The sequence below is a fragment of the Amblyomma americanum genome, chromosome 2 (genome assembly GCF_052857255.1).
Source record: "Amblyomma americanum isolate KBUSLIRL-KWMA chromosome 2, ASM5285725v1, whole genome shotgun sequence".
Taxonomy (NCBI): domain Eukaryota; kingdom Metazoa; phylum Arthropoda; class Arachnida; order Ixodida; family Ixodidae; genus Amblyomma; species Amblyomma americanum.
The window spans coordinates 80855717-80873407 of NC_135498.1; the positions used below are offsets into that span (position 1 = coordinate 80855717).

Sequence of the window (17691 nt, forward strand, 5' to 3'; positions counted from 1 at the left end):
ATATGTATAAAAAAAAGGATACTACGATAAATAAAATGACCTGAAATAACGGATGGAGCCAAGTGGTTTGAGCATCCGCCTCGCATGCGGAAGGTGCAAGGTTCGATCCCCAGTGCCGCCTGGTACTAGTCTTCTTTGGGATGAATGCTTGGGAAATAGGTCTTTTACCCCACTTTCTGTACGAGAAAACACATTTGTGACGTAGCAATGTTTGGCCACAGATGTCCGTGCGCCATAAAAATTTATCATCATCATAAAATCATGAATTTTCTGGTCTACGTCACAAAGCAGTGAAAAAAAAAAATTCAGTAAACGGTTTTATAAACGTCAATTCATGAAGTGATGCGAGTGGCACAAGTAGAGAAACAAGATAAAATTCAACTTGAAATGTATATAAATAATTTATTGACGACAATCGCGCTGTTAAAGCTCTTTTTGCGCGTATATATGATAAATATGGAAATTCAACGACAGGCAAAAGAAGGATAAAGAAACATGGGGAAAAATACGTATAGGCGGCATCGTCTTGGGTAGAATTACGCTTGTACTTGCTAGTGCTACGTACATGGGCGTGTAATAATACGTGTAATGCTTATTGCACGTGACCGAATTTGAGTACATACGAAACGAAGGCACATGATGGTCACAAGTGTAGTTGATTACTCTCGCAACTTTCATTCTAGCATGGTATTTCAAGTGTATACTCGTGAATATGAGGACACGAAAGGTAGCATCTGAGAACAATGACACTTGACGTGTTATAGCATCTGCTCCATGCAGCATATATTATTCTCTTATGCGTCTAAGTTTATTCATAGTAAGAGCGTGACATCAGAAAATACGAGACGTATGCGCAACTCTCAGAGTTGATATCTGCTTTTCAGTGGGAGTTTGGACGGAAAGCTATTGAAACTTTATCTCATAAGCAAAGAAAAAGAAGACGAAACGTAACGACGCTACCAAAAGGTCGGCAAGACATTGGCTTGAATCAAAACTGAACGCATTGCTTACACAATGAATGCTAAAGTTTGTACGTATAAGAGGTAGATCCTTCTGAAACATCTGAGATCTTGGATCGAACGTTCGCCCAGCAGTCATTCCATGAAAGCGGCTAAAAACAATACAGTGTGAAACAGTGTTCGCAAACACATTTCTCGTTGAGTTATTCATTCATGCTTCACCACTTATTTTTTTTTACACGATCGGTCGCTGTCACAAACATGAAGTGGGCAGTTTGTGCAGGCAGTTGGCATATCATGCATTCAGCTTCGTTTGATTCGTGCACACACTTGACTCGCAACGAAGGGACACGTCGGCACCCTACTGTTTGACACGCTTACAACTTCGGTCACAACGTGGCGTTACTCAGTGAGGGCTGAGACGCTGCTGTGCCGTCAGCAGACGATAGTGACATAATGGGGAATGAAGGTGTTGCCGACGACACCGTCGCCGCAGACGACATTGGTGAAGTCGCCGACGACAGCAGTGAGGTGGCAGCAGCAGACGACGCTGACAGACTAGACGTCACCGATAAACCGGACGTCACTGACACGGCGCCCACTGATTGGCTAGCGCTGAGAGTCGGCAGGTATATTGGTGGCAGCAATGAAGCCGTTGCAGCTGGGCTCAGGTACGGGGAAGGCACGTACGAACGGCACGGTCCGACGGCATCGGCGTAGCCGTAGGGCTGGTGGCCGAGGCCGTAGAGAGGAGGGCACCAGTCCAGACAGGTCGCGTACGCAGGGTACGAGAAGCAGGGTTGTGGGGAGTAAGGACAAGGGTACGGCGGGATAGCGGGAGAGGTCACCAGCGCAGGGCACGAGTTGAGGACGCGCTGCTGGGTCGCGGTCGTGGCGGTGATGTTGCGAGGAGGCGAGCTCCGAGGCACTTCGGGGCCGTCCAGGGAGATCAGTGGACGGAACTTGCTGCTGTTTCCTACGCAATGACAAAATAGAAGAAAAAAAGGCAACGAATTAGCTGCAGTGCATGCAGTTGTATTACAGAAAAATTTTTAACACGTTTGCCTGTACAAAATCCCTCCTCCTCCGATAAATAAAGGCGGCTATTCTAGAACTTGATGGGTGCTCAGTGTTAGTGATTTATTCAGGGACGATTAGGATGCAACTGCTTCACTAGTTCATTTTTAACGCGATTACGTTAAAGGCCCCGTTACGTCGAAAGTTGGGCGTCGGCGTTATCAGCGTTTTCGGCGTGGTGAGCGATAAATAGGGTGGCGTAGGGTGGCTCAGGCAGCCACCCCCGGAGAAGCGATCTAGGTGGGCAAGCTGGGTCGCGTGATCTTGCGAGGGTCTTCGCAACCTACCCATCATATTTTGGGCAAAATAACCACCGTGCCAGGTGGCAGTTATATTAATGATTAATCACGAGAGGTTTCTCGGGAAGGGCAACTTGGGTCGCACAAGCCACACCGTTGGCAGCACCTGCCATCGCGTAGCCTCACCGCTGCATCTCTGCGCCAGTAGCGGTGTGAGGACTCCCAGGGACATATGACTGCAGAGTTGGGATGACCAATTCTGCATATGTGGGCATTAACTCATTAACGCTATTGCGTCATATCCTTAAGGCGGAGCTTAGGTTTCCCCTCCGATTTTTCTAGGCTACTATTGTAGAGGTGTAAGCCACTCCCAAGGTCAGTGTGACATGTGACTTTCAGCATTCAGTTTGGTTTTAAAGTGAGTCTTATGTGAAAATGAGGCCAGTGTTTTCGACATTTAGTCTTTCCCTGCGGTTTCAACATTATTAGCAACAAGAATGAATGCTGCGCCAAGACGGAGAGCTTCTGCACGTAGAAACAGCGTTTGCAGTCAGTACAATACGCTGTACTGCAGGGAGACATTTCCAAACAAATCTGACGTCCTACACCTGCATTACTCTTCATGTATGCAACGTCTTAGCAACTTCCCAGATGCCGACATCGACCGAGAGATTGGTGAAAGGCTTTACTCGTTATGCAGGGCTTTCATTCTTTTTCTGCACATATAAAATATTTAGTTTGCCAACCTGTCATCTCTGAGACCCGAGGTTTCTATCTTCCCCAGACTCGTTCTGCATCACTGCTTTCTAACTGATGCTAGATGTGGTGGTGGTAACGAGAGCTGTGATTAAAATAGTGGAGAAATTCTCCATATATCTCACGTATCAAAATCTGGCACTCTGATTGGACTGAAGTCCAGGAGCCGACCGTCACGCCACATGTGGCGTTTACACGAACTGCTCAGACCGGCTCAAGTCAGAAATATAATAGAGAAATCGAAAGCTACTGCTGTCACCAATGGCTGGCTTTCCAGCTCATAGGCGGCGCCACCGTCCGTTAACGTTTGCGAAGTGGCCGTTGGGAACAGCCACGTTTCTCAGCGGTGTTTATCAAATAGTATGATTAAAGAGTTCCGGTGCGAACCCTCCGCGGATTCATTACGGTGCCGACATGACTGCCTGCAGAAGTATGGTAAGCTCAGTTTGTTCCCTTAGAGAAAGTTTGCACACAAAGATGCACAAAATTAAAGCGCACTGTTTCCACAAGCTTTGAAATCTTCTCAAATATAACTTTTACTTTTTTTACTTTCGGTTGCCTTGGTCTTAAAATCGACACAAAAATGACGCCTGTAAGTTTCATTTTTCTGTTAGTAGCGGCCATGGTGGTAAGTTAGAATATCCTGACGTGCGATGATCGACGTCGCCAGATTAGCACACCACACTTGCATTGAAATTGGTCCTCATAGCAGTGGCTGGAAATGAAGAGGCATTGCCATAATGGCTGCCACCGAGGTTAGCAAGAACGCAGGGAGGGTTTCGCATGGGAGTGTGGTCGCCACCTCCGCTATACTGCCAGTAAGTTAACTTACCCTACCGACATAACCATCACAGCCGTAGCAGACCACATACCAGGAGTGGGGGGATGGAAGTTGGTAAAGAATTTTGCGAAGTGTATAAATAAACGAATAATAAAAAAAGGGAAAAGTGCGAATGCTATTATCTCAGGAACTTGCTCCATCGCCTCCTTCTATTGAAAGGGTTGCTTTGCCGCAACGTGACCAATGCTGCGGAGAAGCGACATTTAACAGGGGCGCCAGGATCGAATCGCAAATGCGGCTCGAGCTTCCGTTGGGTCCCTCGTCTAGCGAAGACGTCGCGACAGCCCGGTGTGCGTGGAGCACCGATTTGCAGCGGCTAAGGCGACAGCGGGAAGAGGAAGACTCAGCGGTGCGAGCACCCGAAGCGGAGACAATGCGTAGAAAGCGCGAAGCTCAGGCAGAGTCGAAACGATTGACACCCTAGTGTCGCAGATTTGTCGCATCGCGTTGTATGATCGCCCGTCAATTTTTCTAAACATCTTTCTCTACGACTTTCAGTGAACTGTGTTAATTCCCCTCGCTTCATCGGCACACTGCGATCAGTAAACCTTCGGCACTCACCGTTAATATCTTCGTCAGAGGCTGATTCTTCTTCCAGCAGGCGCTTGAGGACACTCCTAAACGACAAAAAGAAAAGTGGAAGATTGTAAGTAAACGTAGTCGGGAAATCCACTGTTAAGCCCCGACACGCTGGGATATTGTTGGGCAAATCTATTTCTCTGCATGGGAGATGTGAATCTCACGCAAAAGACGCGGTGAACAAAATAATAAAAGAGCTTATGCAGTGGACCACCAGAGTAAGTTTAACAGGTTTACAGCGCCGCTGAGGATAAACCGAAGTTGGCTTTTAGCGATATGTTCATCATCATCATCAAGAGCAGCGGCAGCAGCAGCCTGACTACACCCACAGCAGGACAAAGGCCTCTCATATGTCTGCAATTAACCCCGTCCTGTGCTGCCAGCTGCGGTCACCTTATCCTCGCAAACTTCTAAATCTCATCCGCCCGCCTAACCCTCTGCCGCCCGCTGCTACGCTCGCCTTTCCTTGGTATCCAGTCCATTACTCTTAAGGACCAGCGGTTACCTTGCTTTCGCATTACATGCACTGCCCAAGCCCATTCTTTCTTTTTGATATCGGCTACACTCTAAACTGAAAAAAAGAGTCTAGAGGGAACAAGGAGTCCTCTTATGCACTCTCTTTTATGAAAGTGAGTGTGATAGAGGACGGTTAACTCCCTTTTTACTCCCATATAGGCGTATTCGTGTTTAGAGTGTAGGATGTCACTAATCCGCATTTGTTCCCCGACCCACTCGGCCCTATTCCTGTTTCTTAACGTCACGCCTATAATTTTTCCTTTCTATAGCTCGCTGCGTTGGCCTCAGTTTAAGTTGAACCCAGATTCACATTACAGCATTCACACGATGAAGACCCCCGGCAATCACTGAAAGCAGAGTTTTTATCAGCCAGAAAAAAGCAAAAAATAAAATACAAACGTTGCCATCACCGGTTCATTTGACAAGTAAACTGCGCGCGTCTACAGCGTTTTTTGACGCGGATCACTGATACTAGGCTACACCGACAATCACTCCAGACGATCATGGAGTCCATTTTGGTGTAGATATCACAAGTTTGAATCGAGCGGCGGGAAAATTCTTTTAAAGTAATTTTGTCAGCAATAAATTTACGTCTTTTGCTGCCATACAAACATAAACATAGCCAGAAATAGTCACAGAATGGATTTTTTCGAAAAACAAAACTTTCTTGGAGTTTCCTCAGCTCGAAGATAACTTTTTTTTTTTACCTTCTGTCGCCGTTGGTGCAGAATGATCTGGCGTACGGGTTATTCTGGATCTTCAGGGCAATTATCTGGAAACCAGAAAAGAAGGAAGGATTATATTGATCAAAATTTGCTCGATGCGTTGTATATAAAAGGTGATAAGGTTTTCTAGGTGGTAAGGTGGTCTACTCAGTTTTAAACTGAGTAGACTTGCGAAACCATGTGTCTAGCCTGTATGGTTCATGGTTTTGCTTTGCTGGGTTGTCGGCACGTCTGGCGACGATATAATGCTCAGGTTAAGCATTGATCGATGTTAAGCTGATCTCATCAGTTCGCACAGCTGATGGAAGTTGACGATGTGTAATGCACAGCACGATAGCGTGTTGCAGTTTAACACGAGGCGTGATCGGCTGCGGCCCTCGTGCAGTGGCCAGAGAAGTGGCCAGTGGCCAAGGTAACCTTCATTGTCAAGCTTCACACAAACTCTGTAAGCCGGTTAGACCTTGTGACGTAGTGCCCTCGCATTAAAGAACTGAGATGAGCGATAAACACACAGCTATATCCTAGCAATTCATTCATCGCGCTTATCAAATTTATTCTGCAAGAAGAGACAGGTTGGTCAAATGGTTCTTTATAATCACAAAGTGAACAAGAGGGGGGGGGGGGGGGGGGCACCTCAGGGTGCTTGCCAACGTTTCGGCAAGATGAAGACCAGTCCCTTGTCGAAACGTCGGCAAGTGCCCTGAGGTTTTTCCCTCCCTTGTTCACTTTGTGGTTATTCCGCAAAAGCAATTTCCGACCTGGAAGTGCGCACATTCCATGACAGGCAAGCTGCGCAATCATACGCAGGACCTTCAGATTACGTTCAGTTTTTGAACTTCATCAAAAACTTACTTTTCATAAACCATGCTCAATTACCACATGAACAGCGTGAAACAAAAACGGGGCAAGAAAGGGCACGCACTTCCAACTGCTGATTTCTTGATGAGGTACGAGTGAGTTGGTATGAACAACCTGCTCGCCAGACAAGCTTCAATTAGTTTTTAGATCCATCTCAAATCGAACTGATTCCACCTGTTACTAGAACGAGACATCTTTGCTTGCGCAAAGGGGAACACCATTAGTTACTAGCATATTCCGCGCTGTTATGCCCCGACCCCCTTTTAAGACTCTAGTAAGTAAGACTATGGTGGTTATTTACGCCTGCGATCCCCATTTCCACATAGATGATCGTTTATGGCAAACAAGTTATTCTTTCGCCTAAAGTTTGCGCTTTTTCATTAAGAAGTCTTCTCTCTGTGTCTATCTACCTCTCGCTGTTTTTCATATGGGCGACAGACTCTAAATTACGCGGACTTTAACTTAAAAAGCTTATAATGTTAAATCACGTTCTCTATCGCACGCACCGCACTTGACAATGGACAGCTTCAGCATAGTATAACCGTGTGCCGCTACCTCATAGCAACCCCGGCAGCCGCCTACGGCGCTGGCCCTAGCGGGGCACCAACAGCGCATGCTCAGCTGGACCGATGGGCCAGGTGCTGGCCAGGTGCCGGCGAACTTGGCCCCTTTTGTCCATTTGCATTTGCACTGATGCCGGCTGGCGGTAGAGGGGCATACGGTAGCGGTAACACTATGCTAAAACCCTTTTTAACACGCAAGTATCTCAGCCAGGTTTATGAGCTAACATCACATGCGCGATTAGTTTACGAAAAGTGCGCCCACCTGCTCGCTCTGGTAGGAGGTGACCGAGATGAAGCTCGTCTCCGGGAAGACGAAGGTCTTGAAGCGCCGGTAGTCGAGATGCTGCACGTCGCTGCCTGCGAACACGTGCACGCGGGGCACGTACTTGCGCATCGACTGCAGCTTGATCTGCAAGACATGCATGCAGGCACGATTAGAAACAGCGCAGAGGCGCCGCTCATAAAATGCAGCGGCTGCTTTTTTCCAAGAGACAGAGGTTCGCGAAGCAGGATTTCGTCGTATAAGTTTCAGTTTTCTCACGTCGCCGTCTTTTTTTTTTTTTAGTGTGAAAGCACTAACAATCCTGAAAAAACCGATGGCTCTCTGAGGCCTCGACCTTTGACCTTTCAGATAAAATGACCTAGATACGGTGTGCCTAGGGCAATATCGCGTGGTATGAAGAGCCGTATAATGATTTCGCATTAATAAAGGGGTCCGTTTCATGCTTTCCAAAGCTGCTATATGACGTCCAACCTTAACATGCCACCCTTATTTAGCGCCGCTAAATCTCCCGCTTCTTTTTGTTTCACAAGATATTTGATCGCTCTGCAGCGAACCTATTTCTCTACCATATCATATTTCATCTCGAACAGATTATGCTGATACGGCCGGCATCTCATCCTGCGGAACCGACACACTTTCTTCCAGTAGTTTTTACCGCGAACATCGGCGAGTGGAATGACTTTCCCGTACGAACTGCAACCACCGAAGACTACCAGCTCTTCGCGAGTGCGGTCCAGCTACTATATTGTATGACTAGACGTATCTGCGGCATTTATAATGCCAGATCCTTCCCTTTGTTCCTTTATTCTTTTCATAGTAACTACACCTGTCTCGAATTCATTTCGCGAAATAAGGAAATAAGTTAGCCATCGCAACCGGTAGAAAGAACCCTTTCAAACGCTTCCCGTTTCCTGTTCTAACCTCCGTGCTCATCGGCCACTCTCTTGTTGCTCTTGTCCTTTCCTTGGCAGTGCTGTTACTACATCTGGTGAGAGAAATGTGACTCACGGTGACCTATAGACTTTTATTTACACACAGAAATTTCCCGTTTTTTTTTTATATCTGAACCATAAACGAGAGCAACGAAGGCTAAGCATTCACAATCATTGAAAGAATAACATATTAACATCGTCTGTTTCGGATACTCAACTTTCCCCACTGGCTAATAGAGAGTGGACTAACCTGCCCACATGTGTAACTAGCAGCATATCTTTTAATAACTTCTTACAGTGATGTGAAACACGCCTTCGGGATGTACAGCGGTTAACTGTCATTTTACACTACGTTTACTAGTTCCTAAATCTAGTAGAATTGTGTATTGCTGCAGCTCAATCTGCGCTGCGTATTGTTGCGCTTTGTTTCCATAGTTTAGTATAAAACTGCACATGACCTCCCTACGCTGGCCATCGTTTTATAGGAGAGGCGGCAGTGCATTTAAAGAAATAAATATATTCGGTCAAAAAGCACCAATAAGACGAAGATGAGGAAGGGATGGTTATTAAACAAGCGGAATGTACTTCCAATACCAATAAATATTTGAAGAACATTAGAATAATTTTGTGCACCCTCTTTTAAATTCTTATACACTCCGACTGCAAGACCCCAACTTATGTGTGTTTTTAAATTTTTTTTACTGTTTTCTTCTCCCCTTCTCTCCAATTCTCGTCCTGGGTGCACAGCAGCGTGTGTGAACGGATTAAACACTCAGGCTAAAATATCTGCATTTCCGCCGAGCAGCTCACTATCTGTCAAATAAGCAGATAAAATAAAAAATAAACCCTATAATTCCCATAATTTTTGTTCTCGAATAGGAAGGGAATATACTACACACATCTTAGCTCGTTTGAGAAGTGCGGCTATTTGGACCGGTTAGTATACGTGATTTCAGGACTGAAAGAATGGCGCGAAAAACAAAAAGAACAGGACAGCAGATGACGCGTATGTGTCTTCTGCTGTCCTGTTTTCTCGCGCCATTCCTCTGTTCCTGTGGTCTCGTTTCCCCGCCTCGCACAGTGTTTGACCGCAGAGCGGCGCTGCTTGCCTGGTGCTGGGCGTTGTAGCTCTGGTTGGTGAGCTTGATGGCGCCAAAGTCGACCGGCCTGAGCTCCCACTGGGATCCGAGGCAGGGCCCATGCTCGTGCAGGTAGAGCCGCGGCTCGGCGCCAGAGTCACTCTCGGCCGTCTCCACGGGCAGCCAGCAGTTGCCCAGGAAGCGGTAGCGGAAGTTGTCGGCCGGAACCAGGTCCACCAGCAGCATGTAGTACGTGCTGCTCTCCATGTGGCTCACCTTGACTCGGAGCACGGGAAACATGCGCCTGCGATCATGGCGGCAGGGTGGGGCAGGTCAGTAACCCTGTACGCTAAGGCAATGGTTCAGTACGACTGAATATTGCGTCCATCTGCATTAGGAGGAGCATATTACGAGCGTATGCTGCCGCGCGTTATAATACGTTGTACAACTGCTTAAGGGATACGATTGTAGCTGAATGCACACAAACGCCTCCGGCTGCACCACACCCAGAACATGGGTGGTGCTCGGACGTTGAGCCCCGCGTGTCATGCCAGCAAGCACAAGCGAAGTGAACAGTTTGTTGCTGACTGTGTACGCGTGCACGTCCAGCGATTGAAACCTTAATGTGTCGTGTTTGTTCTCCTTCCGTCTTCGTCACTCAAGCGCTAAATGAGTGAGTGAGTGAGTGAGTGAGTGAGTGAGTGAGTGAGTGAGTGAGTGAGTGAGTGAGTGAGTGAGTGAGTGAGTGAGTGAGTGAGTGAGTGAGTGAGTGAGTGAGTGAGTGAGTGAGTGAGTGAGTGAGTGAGTGAAGCAAGGACTGGGGCAGTGAATCTGTTGAGATGATTTGTTTGTTTTGAATGAATTATTTATTGAGGTAATACAAAGTTTTTGCCCTTGAGGCAGGGTAAAAGGAGGGAACATGTCCACCTGACTAGGCCCTGGCCTCATAGGGCGCCGATGGTGCAGCAACAGTGGCGCGTCAGCAGTCGCTCCCCGCAATAACAGTTACATAACAACAAGCAACATTATCCAGAGTATTGTACTATAACTAAATGTACATATGAAAACATAATGTAACACTGCTGTGCGAAAAGCAAAGGAAAGTAAAAAAAGAGCAGATTTAGAGAGAACAGGAGTGCGCTTTCGTACAGAATCTTGTCCAGAGACTTGTACCGGATATTTTTCGGCAGGACCTTAAAACTAATCCTGGCTTATGACTGAACCCTCATCCCCCCACCAGGGGCCCCAAAAAAGTGCTCCACCAAACGGGGCAGCCCCAGCGCTATGGCTCTTCTCATAGAAGTACAGGAAGCGAGAGCCTTGAGACTGCCTTGAGAGGCGGCGCACGTTCTGAAAGTGAAATGGACGGCAGACGACACGAGACGGACGATGCCACGGGTGCTTTCAGCTGCAAGAATAAGTGACGATACGTGGCGCCCTGTGGTGCGGGAGAGGAAGGATCGTCAGCAGGGTCAGGGGCACGCGAACGACATGGAGTATAAGCACGAAAAATACAGAAAAAGAACAAAAAGCAAGCAAGCAGAAATAGCGAAAGCAACCGCCGGTTTTTCGCAAATGTAGCCGGCCTACAAAAGAGCCCTGAAAAACGACTGCGAAATCGTCCGCCTCATTTGGAGACCGGGGGACAACAAGGAGTCAGAGTGCACCGGCACGATCAAAAACATACACAAAATGCAATAACCGAGCAGAAGGGGAAAAAAGAAAAAAGAAAACGGGCTCCTGGCGCGCGCGAAGACGAGCCACTCGAATAGGGGAGTCGAAAGGTTTCGCTGCGGTCGTTTTCCGCACGTCGCTCGCTTTGTTTACGCCCCCGGTACACCTTTTTTATTTATTTCTTTTTTGCGTCCTCCGCCTTCCATGTCGGTGCGCTTTCAACGAGGAAAGCTCGTCGGCGTTTGGGGGCCGTTCAACCCTTTTCTGAACGGCGAATGCCACCGGAAAAACGACCCGCTGTCATCGCTGCAGTGCGGCTTTCAGCGAGTGTCGCCGCGCTGTGCGAGCACGTGCCTTCGCTGAAGCCCCTGCTTGTGCTGACGACGGGCGCCCCTTTTTTCGCGGTTCGCTTCCCCGGGGCATGCAACGTACAGGGTGTTCCAGCGAAGTTGCTCCAAAATTTAAAAAAAAGGCAACACGTTCTACGATGGTTCGACGAACACAACATTGTAAGCAGTCGTCTTGACCAGATCACCATAAAGTATAAACTGGATTGATTTGATAATTAATTGAAATAAATTAACTAACTTTTAAATCGTTAAAATAAAAGCGCAAATTTTTTTCAGTCGGGAAGTTGTACAGCATGTTGAGAAATGGCCGTTTTTTCGGTCGTTTGCTTCTTAGTAACTTGAATGTGGTTCCTTTTCTTTTTAAAACAGCCGTTCAGCCGCGAGATTTAAAATTTTTTGAAGTGACTATGCGCTGTCGCGCCGCAATGCTAAGCGCGCCCCTATGAAATGAGCAATTCGGTTACAGGTAGCCTCAGTGAATAAACAAGCCTAAGTTTCTTTAAATAAAAGTAAAATGAGCTAGCACAAGTGAGCCGGAACATCTCGCGCACGAAGGAAGCCAGCAGCTTTTGAAACTAAGGAGGGCACAGAGAGCTATTGCTATTTTTTTCTTTTTTTCTCAAGGCGGGGAAATAACTGAGTAATCATTTCAGATGGCGAATAATTTGGCAAAACATAGAAGTAAAAACAACATGCTCTCGGGGAGAGCGTGTTGAGCTCGGTGAAAATGCCAACAGAAATGTTTCGTGAGGAAAGGAAACTTCCTAACTACACGGTGGACACCCGACTCGCGCCGTGGGGAGGGAGGAGCGAAGGAAGGAGAAAGTGATGGGAGGCAGGGTGGAGTAAAAAGAGAGTATCCTGTCCAGATTACTCCCTGACACAGATTACTCAATTTTTACTCCTTTATGTTTAGAGTGTACAGTGGAGGGCCCCGGATTAATTTCGACTGCCTCGGGTATTTCGGAGCGCACCGATATCACAAAACAGTTGGGTGATTTTGCACTTGGTCCCCACACGGCCGCGTCGATCACTTTTTTACTACTCATTTTCACCTAGTGTGCGATTGCTCTGACCTTTGGTTCAATTTACGCGCTTCCAAGGTCACCGACTGTGGCCACATGGGAAGACAGTAAAGCATGGCTCATCACACAAGAATACATGTCTCCGGCGATACTGGGAAAGTAACAACCTATTAATTTTGTTGTTGTTAGAACGTCTTAAATATTTTGTTTTGAGCCCTTCACAAATGCTTATTGCGTTTTCTTACAGATTTAATAAGTCTTGGTAGTATCATAATTTCATAAACGTCCTGTAGTTTAAGGCACACGTTAAGGTAAGTGTATAGCGTCGCCAATCGCTACTCCTGCAGAGACCTCGCTCGGGAGGTGCAATGCACATAAACGGATTGGTGCATTTGAAACGACGTTTACCGAAATGGAGATAACACCGTCTTTTTCATATGCACCGACTTCGTAATTTTTAGGTTATCCTTTAGCTGTCCGTTATTTCATTCCTGTCCATACCGAGAATACTGTCCATGCATACCCTACAGAAAAAAGTTGTATGATGCAACAACCTCATACAGCTTGTCATACAAATGTCATACAAATATCCCTCAATCTTTGCAAAAAAAAATTCATTTCTGATACAGATGTCATACAGTATCATACAACTTGTACGAGATTTGTATGACGAAGCCTGTATGCGATTATTGCACCATAGAACATTTTTCAGGCGGGTATAATAATTACGAAGGCTGTAGTGAAGGGTTGAACTCCTACTGAAGAGAGAATGACGTGAAGAAGAGAAAGGTGTGCTAGTTCTCAATGTTGATAAAATACATACGTTGTGGAGCTCTTAATGTTGATAAAATATGCTGAGGTTTCCAGAGAAGTCCTGGATGGATCCCTTCTTTTAGGATCCGTTTCGGAAAGCTAGAGAGAGGGTTGAGTCGCCGAGCGCTGACAGCGTACCTGTTTTACGCGGGTGCACTTTTTAGTATGAATTTAATTAACACTCCTCTAGCATACGCAAAAAGCTATCAGTATTATGTAGCCCTCCTTTAGGCGCGTAATCCGCTTAATGCCCCTTTTTCGAGTTTGATGCAGAACTAAAAACCAATCTTGTTCGCAAGGACGAATTGAGCGTTGCCTTTAATACTGCTCACACTTGTACGTCCTCGTTAAAGCACGTGACAACTGCCGCTGTAAAGCAGCACGGATGTCATCCTTCTTTGTTTCACAAAACTGCCTATAGAGGAAAAAGAGAGGCGTCATCGTCTGAGCATTTTTTTTTCAAAGATCATCCACTACGGGAATCCTGGGTGTACTGTGAACTCAATATCTGACTTGGGTAGTGTTTGGAAAAAGAGAAGGTTGGGTTCGGCTTCTAAAATATATAGCTGTGCCGGTATTCTCCCCATTTAGGGCAAATTAAGGCCATTTTAGTTGTATGCTTTTTTTCAATCGACTACAAGAAATTTTCTGGACGTGCTAAATACTTGGTATTAGGTACATATGCAATTTAGCAAAGTATAATTCTGGGACGACTGCCGCAAGAAAAGCTCGCCGGTGTTCAGCCAATCAACAGCCAAGCCAAATATGACAATCCCACTTCCCGGCATTCCAAGGGTGAATAATAATAATAATAATAATTGGTTTTTGGAGAAAGGAAATGGCGCAGTATCTGTCTCATATATTGTTGGACACCTGAACCGCGCCGTAAGAGAAGGGATAAAGGAGGGAGTGAAAGAGGAAAGGAAGAAAGGGGCGCCGTAGTGGAGGGCTCCGGAATAATTTCGACCACCTGGGGATCTTTAACGGGCACTGACATCGCACAGCACACGGGCGCCTTAGCGCTTTGCCTCCATAAAAACGCAGCCGCCGCGGTCGGGTTCGAACCCGGGAACTCCGGATCAGTAGCCGAGCGCCGTAACCCCTGAGCCACCGCGGCGGGTCCAAGGGTGAATGACCGCAGTGCGGGGGGGTGGGGGTGGGGGGGGGGGTGCCCTCACCTTCCTGGCCTGGTGATGATCATCTCGTTGCCCGCGGCGTAGAACTTCTCCCAGAGGGGGCGGTTCTCGAGCGTCACCTGGACACCGGCGAGCGAGGCGCACGGCACCTGCGCCTGGAACACGAGCGGCTGCAGCGGCGCAGGATCCAGCCAGGGCTGGAAGCTGGGCGTCGGGCCCGCTGGGGCGGCCAGCGTCGTAACGGGCGACGACAGCCCGGACCTCAGCGGCCGGACGCGGGAGTCGCTGTCCTGGCTCTCCATTTTCATCGCTGCGTTATTTCACGGGACATGAGTTCATTGACCACGTGCCAAGCAACGTCACGATACGCTGGCTTCAAGTGCATGTTTGGCGGCAGTATGCGTATAGGGCCAAAATCAACACAAACAGAAGGAGCAGCGAGTGATCAGAGAAAAAAAAAATGACTGGCGGTTCAGCAGCGCTAAGGGCGAACAAATCAATCAATCAATCAGTCAATCAATCAATCAGTTTATTTTCACCATAAAACGCAGTTTTCTGCAGGTGGACACCATCACTACGTACCTGAAAGCGCGATTGAGGCGTCCACTGACCCAGGGAGACAGTTATGCGCGTCTTCAACTTTTTCATTTTCTATGCCAATTCACACAATGTACGCCGGTGGCCTACGCTCCAGTGTCGTGTTTCTGCAATAATGTTGTCAGCGACAGCGCGCATTGCTCTGATGCCGTGTTTCTGCCACCGCGTGGTCGTCCAGGCGGTCCGATTCGGTTATAGTGTACATTTATATATACCACAGGTGGCAGCACCTGACATCTTGTACAGCAGTGCTGCATCGCTTAACCGCTGTACCACTGAACCAGGAGTTGTATGAGGACTCCCAGGGATCTAGAATGTAAAGTCGAGAATGACCAATTCCGCATATATGGGCAATCATTAGCCCATTAACGCTATCGCGTCATAGCCTTACGCGTTAAATCCAAATTTTCTTGCCCCGCAGTTGAGTATATGTGAGAGAACATACTCTAACATTACTCAACTTACATTCCCCTCGCTGTCAAGCACTTCGCTCCCTTATGTAGTGCTGGTTGTCGTTGCCTGAAAAGAGCACATTTAAAGCCGGCACTGCTTAAAAGGCTTGCAGGTGACTTCATTTTGCATACAAAAGAAATATGAGTCCACGCATTTTCGGATACAAATAATAACGAAGAAAGTCGTAGCCTTCGGGAAAAGGCTTCTACTGCACATAGTGACGACTCGTACGAAGGTAAACATTCCGAGTGATGTGGACCTTACAAGGCGACAACGGGAAAGCGTTTTGCGAAACCTGTAAAGTCTATATGCTCTCTATAGCCAAACCATAGAGAACAGTCAACAAATGCTCTAGACAGTTTATAGACAATCTATAGATTTATGGTCATACACTTTTAGTAGACGTTTGTCTATAGACAGTCTGCAGACTTTGAATAGACAAAAAGAAATATCTATAGAAAGGCAATAGAGTCTATAAGAAGTCTATAGACTGTCTATAGACCACTTTGTAACGGTAAACACAGACACATGACGGGGTGCACATACCGATAGGACACAAGCGCAACTTCAAAATTATCCTGTGTCCTGTCAGCCCGTGTCCCTCTGTCGCATATGTTCGCTCTTGTTACTACGTCCATGCAGAGGGAGCGCCATTGGCAATGAAAATCATGAATTATGAAAATCATGAACTAACCAGCTGGAGGAAACGTTCTGCTACAAGTGACCACGATTTCGAGTGTACTATAGCGCCAAAATGCTATAGTTGTGATTTCTTGATTTTCCCACCGCTGGATGCGCCATCTTATGTTCGAGCCGTCGCTAAAACTTTGCTCCTTCTTTCGTTTTTTTGTCGACTAGCGCAACCTTTCAAAATGCTTTCAAAAGAACCGCTTCGGGAAAAGAAAGTGTTAGCGTGCAACTCTCAGAAATACGGGAAATGTTTAAGCTTTTTTCTCGGCAATAATTGCGTTTTTGCTGTCGGACAACCACGAACGTAGTCAGAACGACCAACACAAGCGCTTTTCCAAAGATAAAGAAATTGGATACAGTTGTGCTCAGTGTACCTTTAATTAGCCCGTTAAAATAATGCAAATGCAATAAGCGACCTGCAGACGGCATCTTCAAGTAGTGATAACACTGAAATTTACGGCGATACCAATATAAAGACGTAGGTGTTGCTCCTTCACTTAAGTGCGTCCGCTTTCTGAAGTTTGTGTTCGAGCATGGCGGGCAAAAGAGCACAATGAGCAACCCTTAATTGCATTCTGCTTTAGAAATGGCCACCCCTTCCTTTTTATCACAGGAAAACTCGACCCTGGAAAGCTTGAGGGGACTGAACTCTCCCTTGGACGAAGTCCATCGTGTGCCCTGAGGGCTGCCGACCTGATCGGTGATCAGTGTCACGATCACTCTTGAAGTATTTAGAAGACACCGGCCTTATGGAACAGTGGCAGCAACGTAATCATTTAAATCGATTACTCAGGCGGAACAATTGCCCACAGGCCGCTGCAAGGCTAGCCCCCTGTACATTTACACCACAACCAGCCCCGGGGCGAAGGCCTGAGAGCGATTGCTGTCAATCAATCAATCAATCAATCAATCGATCGATCGATCAATCAATCAATCAATCAATCAATCGTAATGTTATTACTTTCTTGGGTGTACCACACTATGGCGCGACGTGTATAATTGAATGTCAACAGCGAGATGTCAGCCAATCACTGACTGCTACTATTTTCTTTTTTCCACTGTTCTCGTTGAGTCCGATCCCCTTTAACTGGTTTTGGTTCCGCACTGTGTGGCATTTATTTTCTTTATAACTTTATTTCATTTCTATTTTATGCAATGCGAAGTTATTTCACTGGAGATATCCTCTTTCTTTTATTTTATAATTAGTCTAAGCCCGTTTTAATTAATTGCATGAGCCGGGACACTTCGTTTCTAATATATAACATCCACCCTACTAAAAGAAACAAAACACTACGGTGCTGACGGTTCTTACCGCGGAGAAAACTTCACGGCTATAGCCGAAATAATATATATATATATATATATATATATATATATATATATATATATATATATATATATATATATATATATATATATATATATATATATATATATATATATATATATATATATATATATATATATATATATATACATGACACGGAGTTTGTAATGTTTTCAGGATTAATACTATCAGTCTTCGAATTCGCGAAGAGCATAGCAA

General features: G+C 46.4%; 1 protein-coding gene across 1 annotated transcript; it reads right to left on the bottom strand.

The window, feature by feature from the left end:
• Window positions 1-1348: 1348 nt before the first annotated feature.
• LOC144119822 (T-box transcription factor TBX6-like) lies at window positions 1349-14713 on the bottom strand. Its single transcript, XM_077652352.1, has 6 exons — window positions 14448-14713; window positions 9438-9711; window positions 7376-7522; window positions 5675-5739; window positions 4434-4489; window positions 1349-1935 (listed from the first exon to the last, which is right to left on the bottom strand). Exons 1-6 carry the CDS (start codon window positions 14711-14713, stop codon window positions 1349-1351), a joined length of 1395 nt encoding a protein of 464 aa, XP_077508478.1.
• Window positions 14714-17691: the final 2978 nt, after the last annotated feature.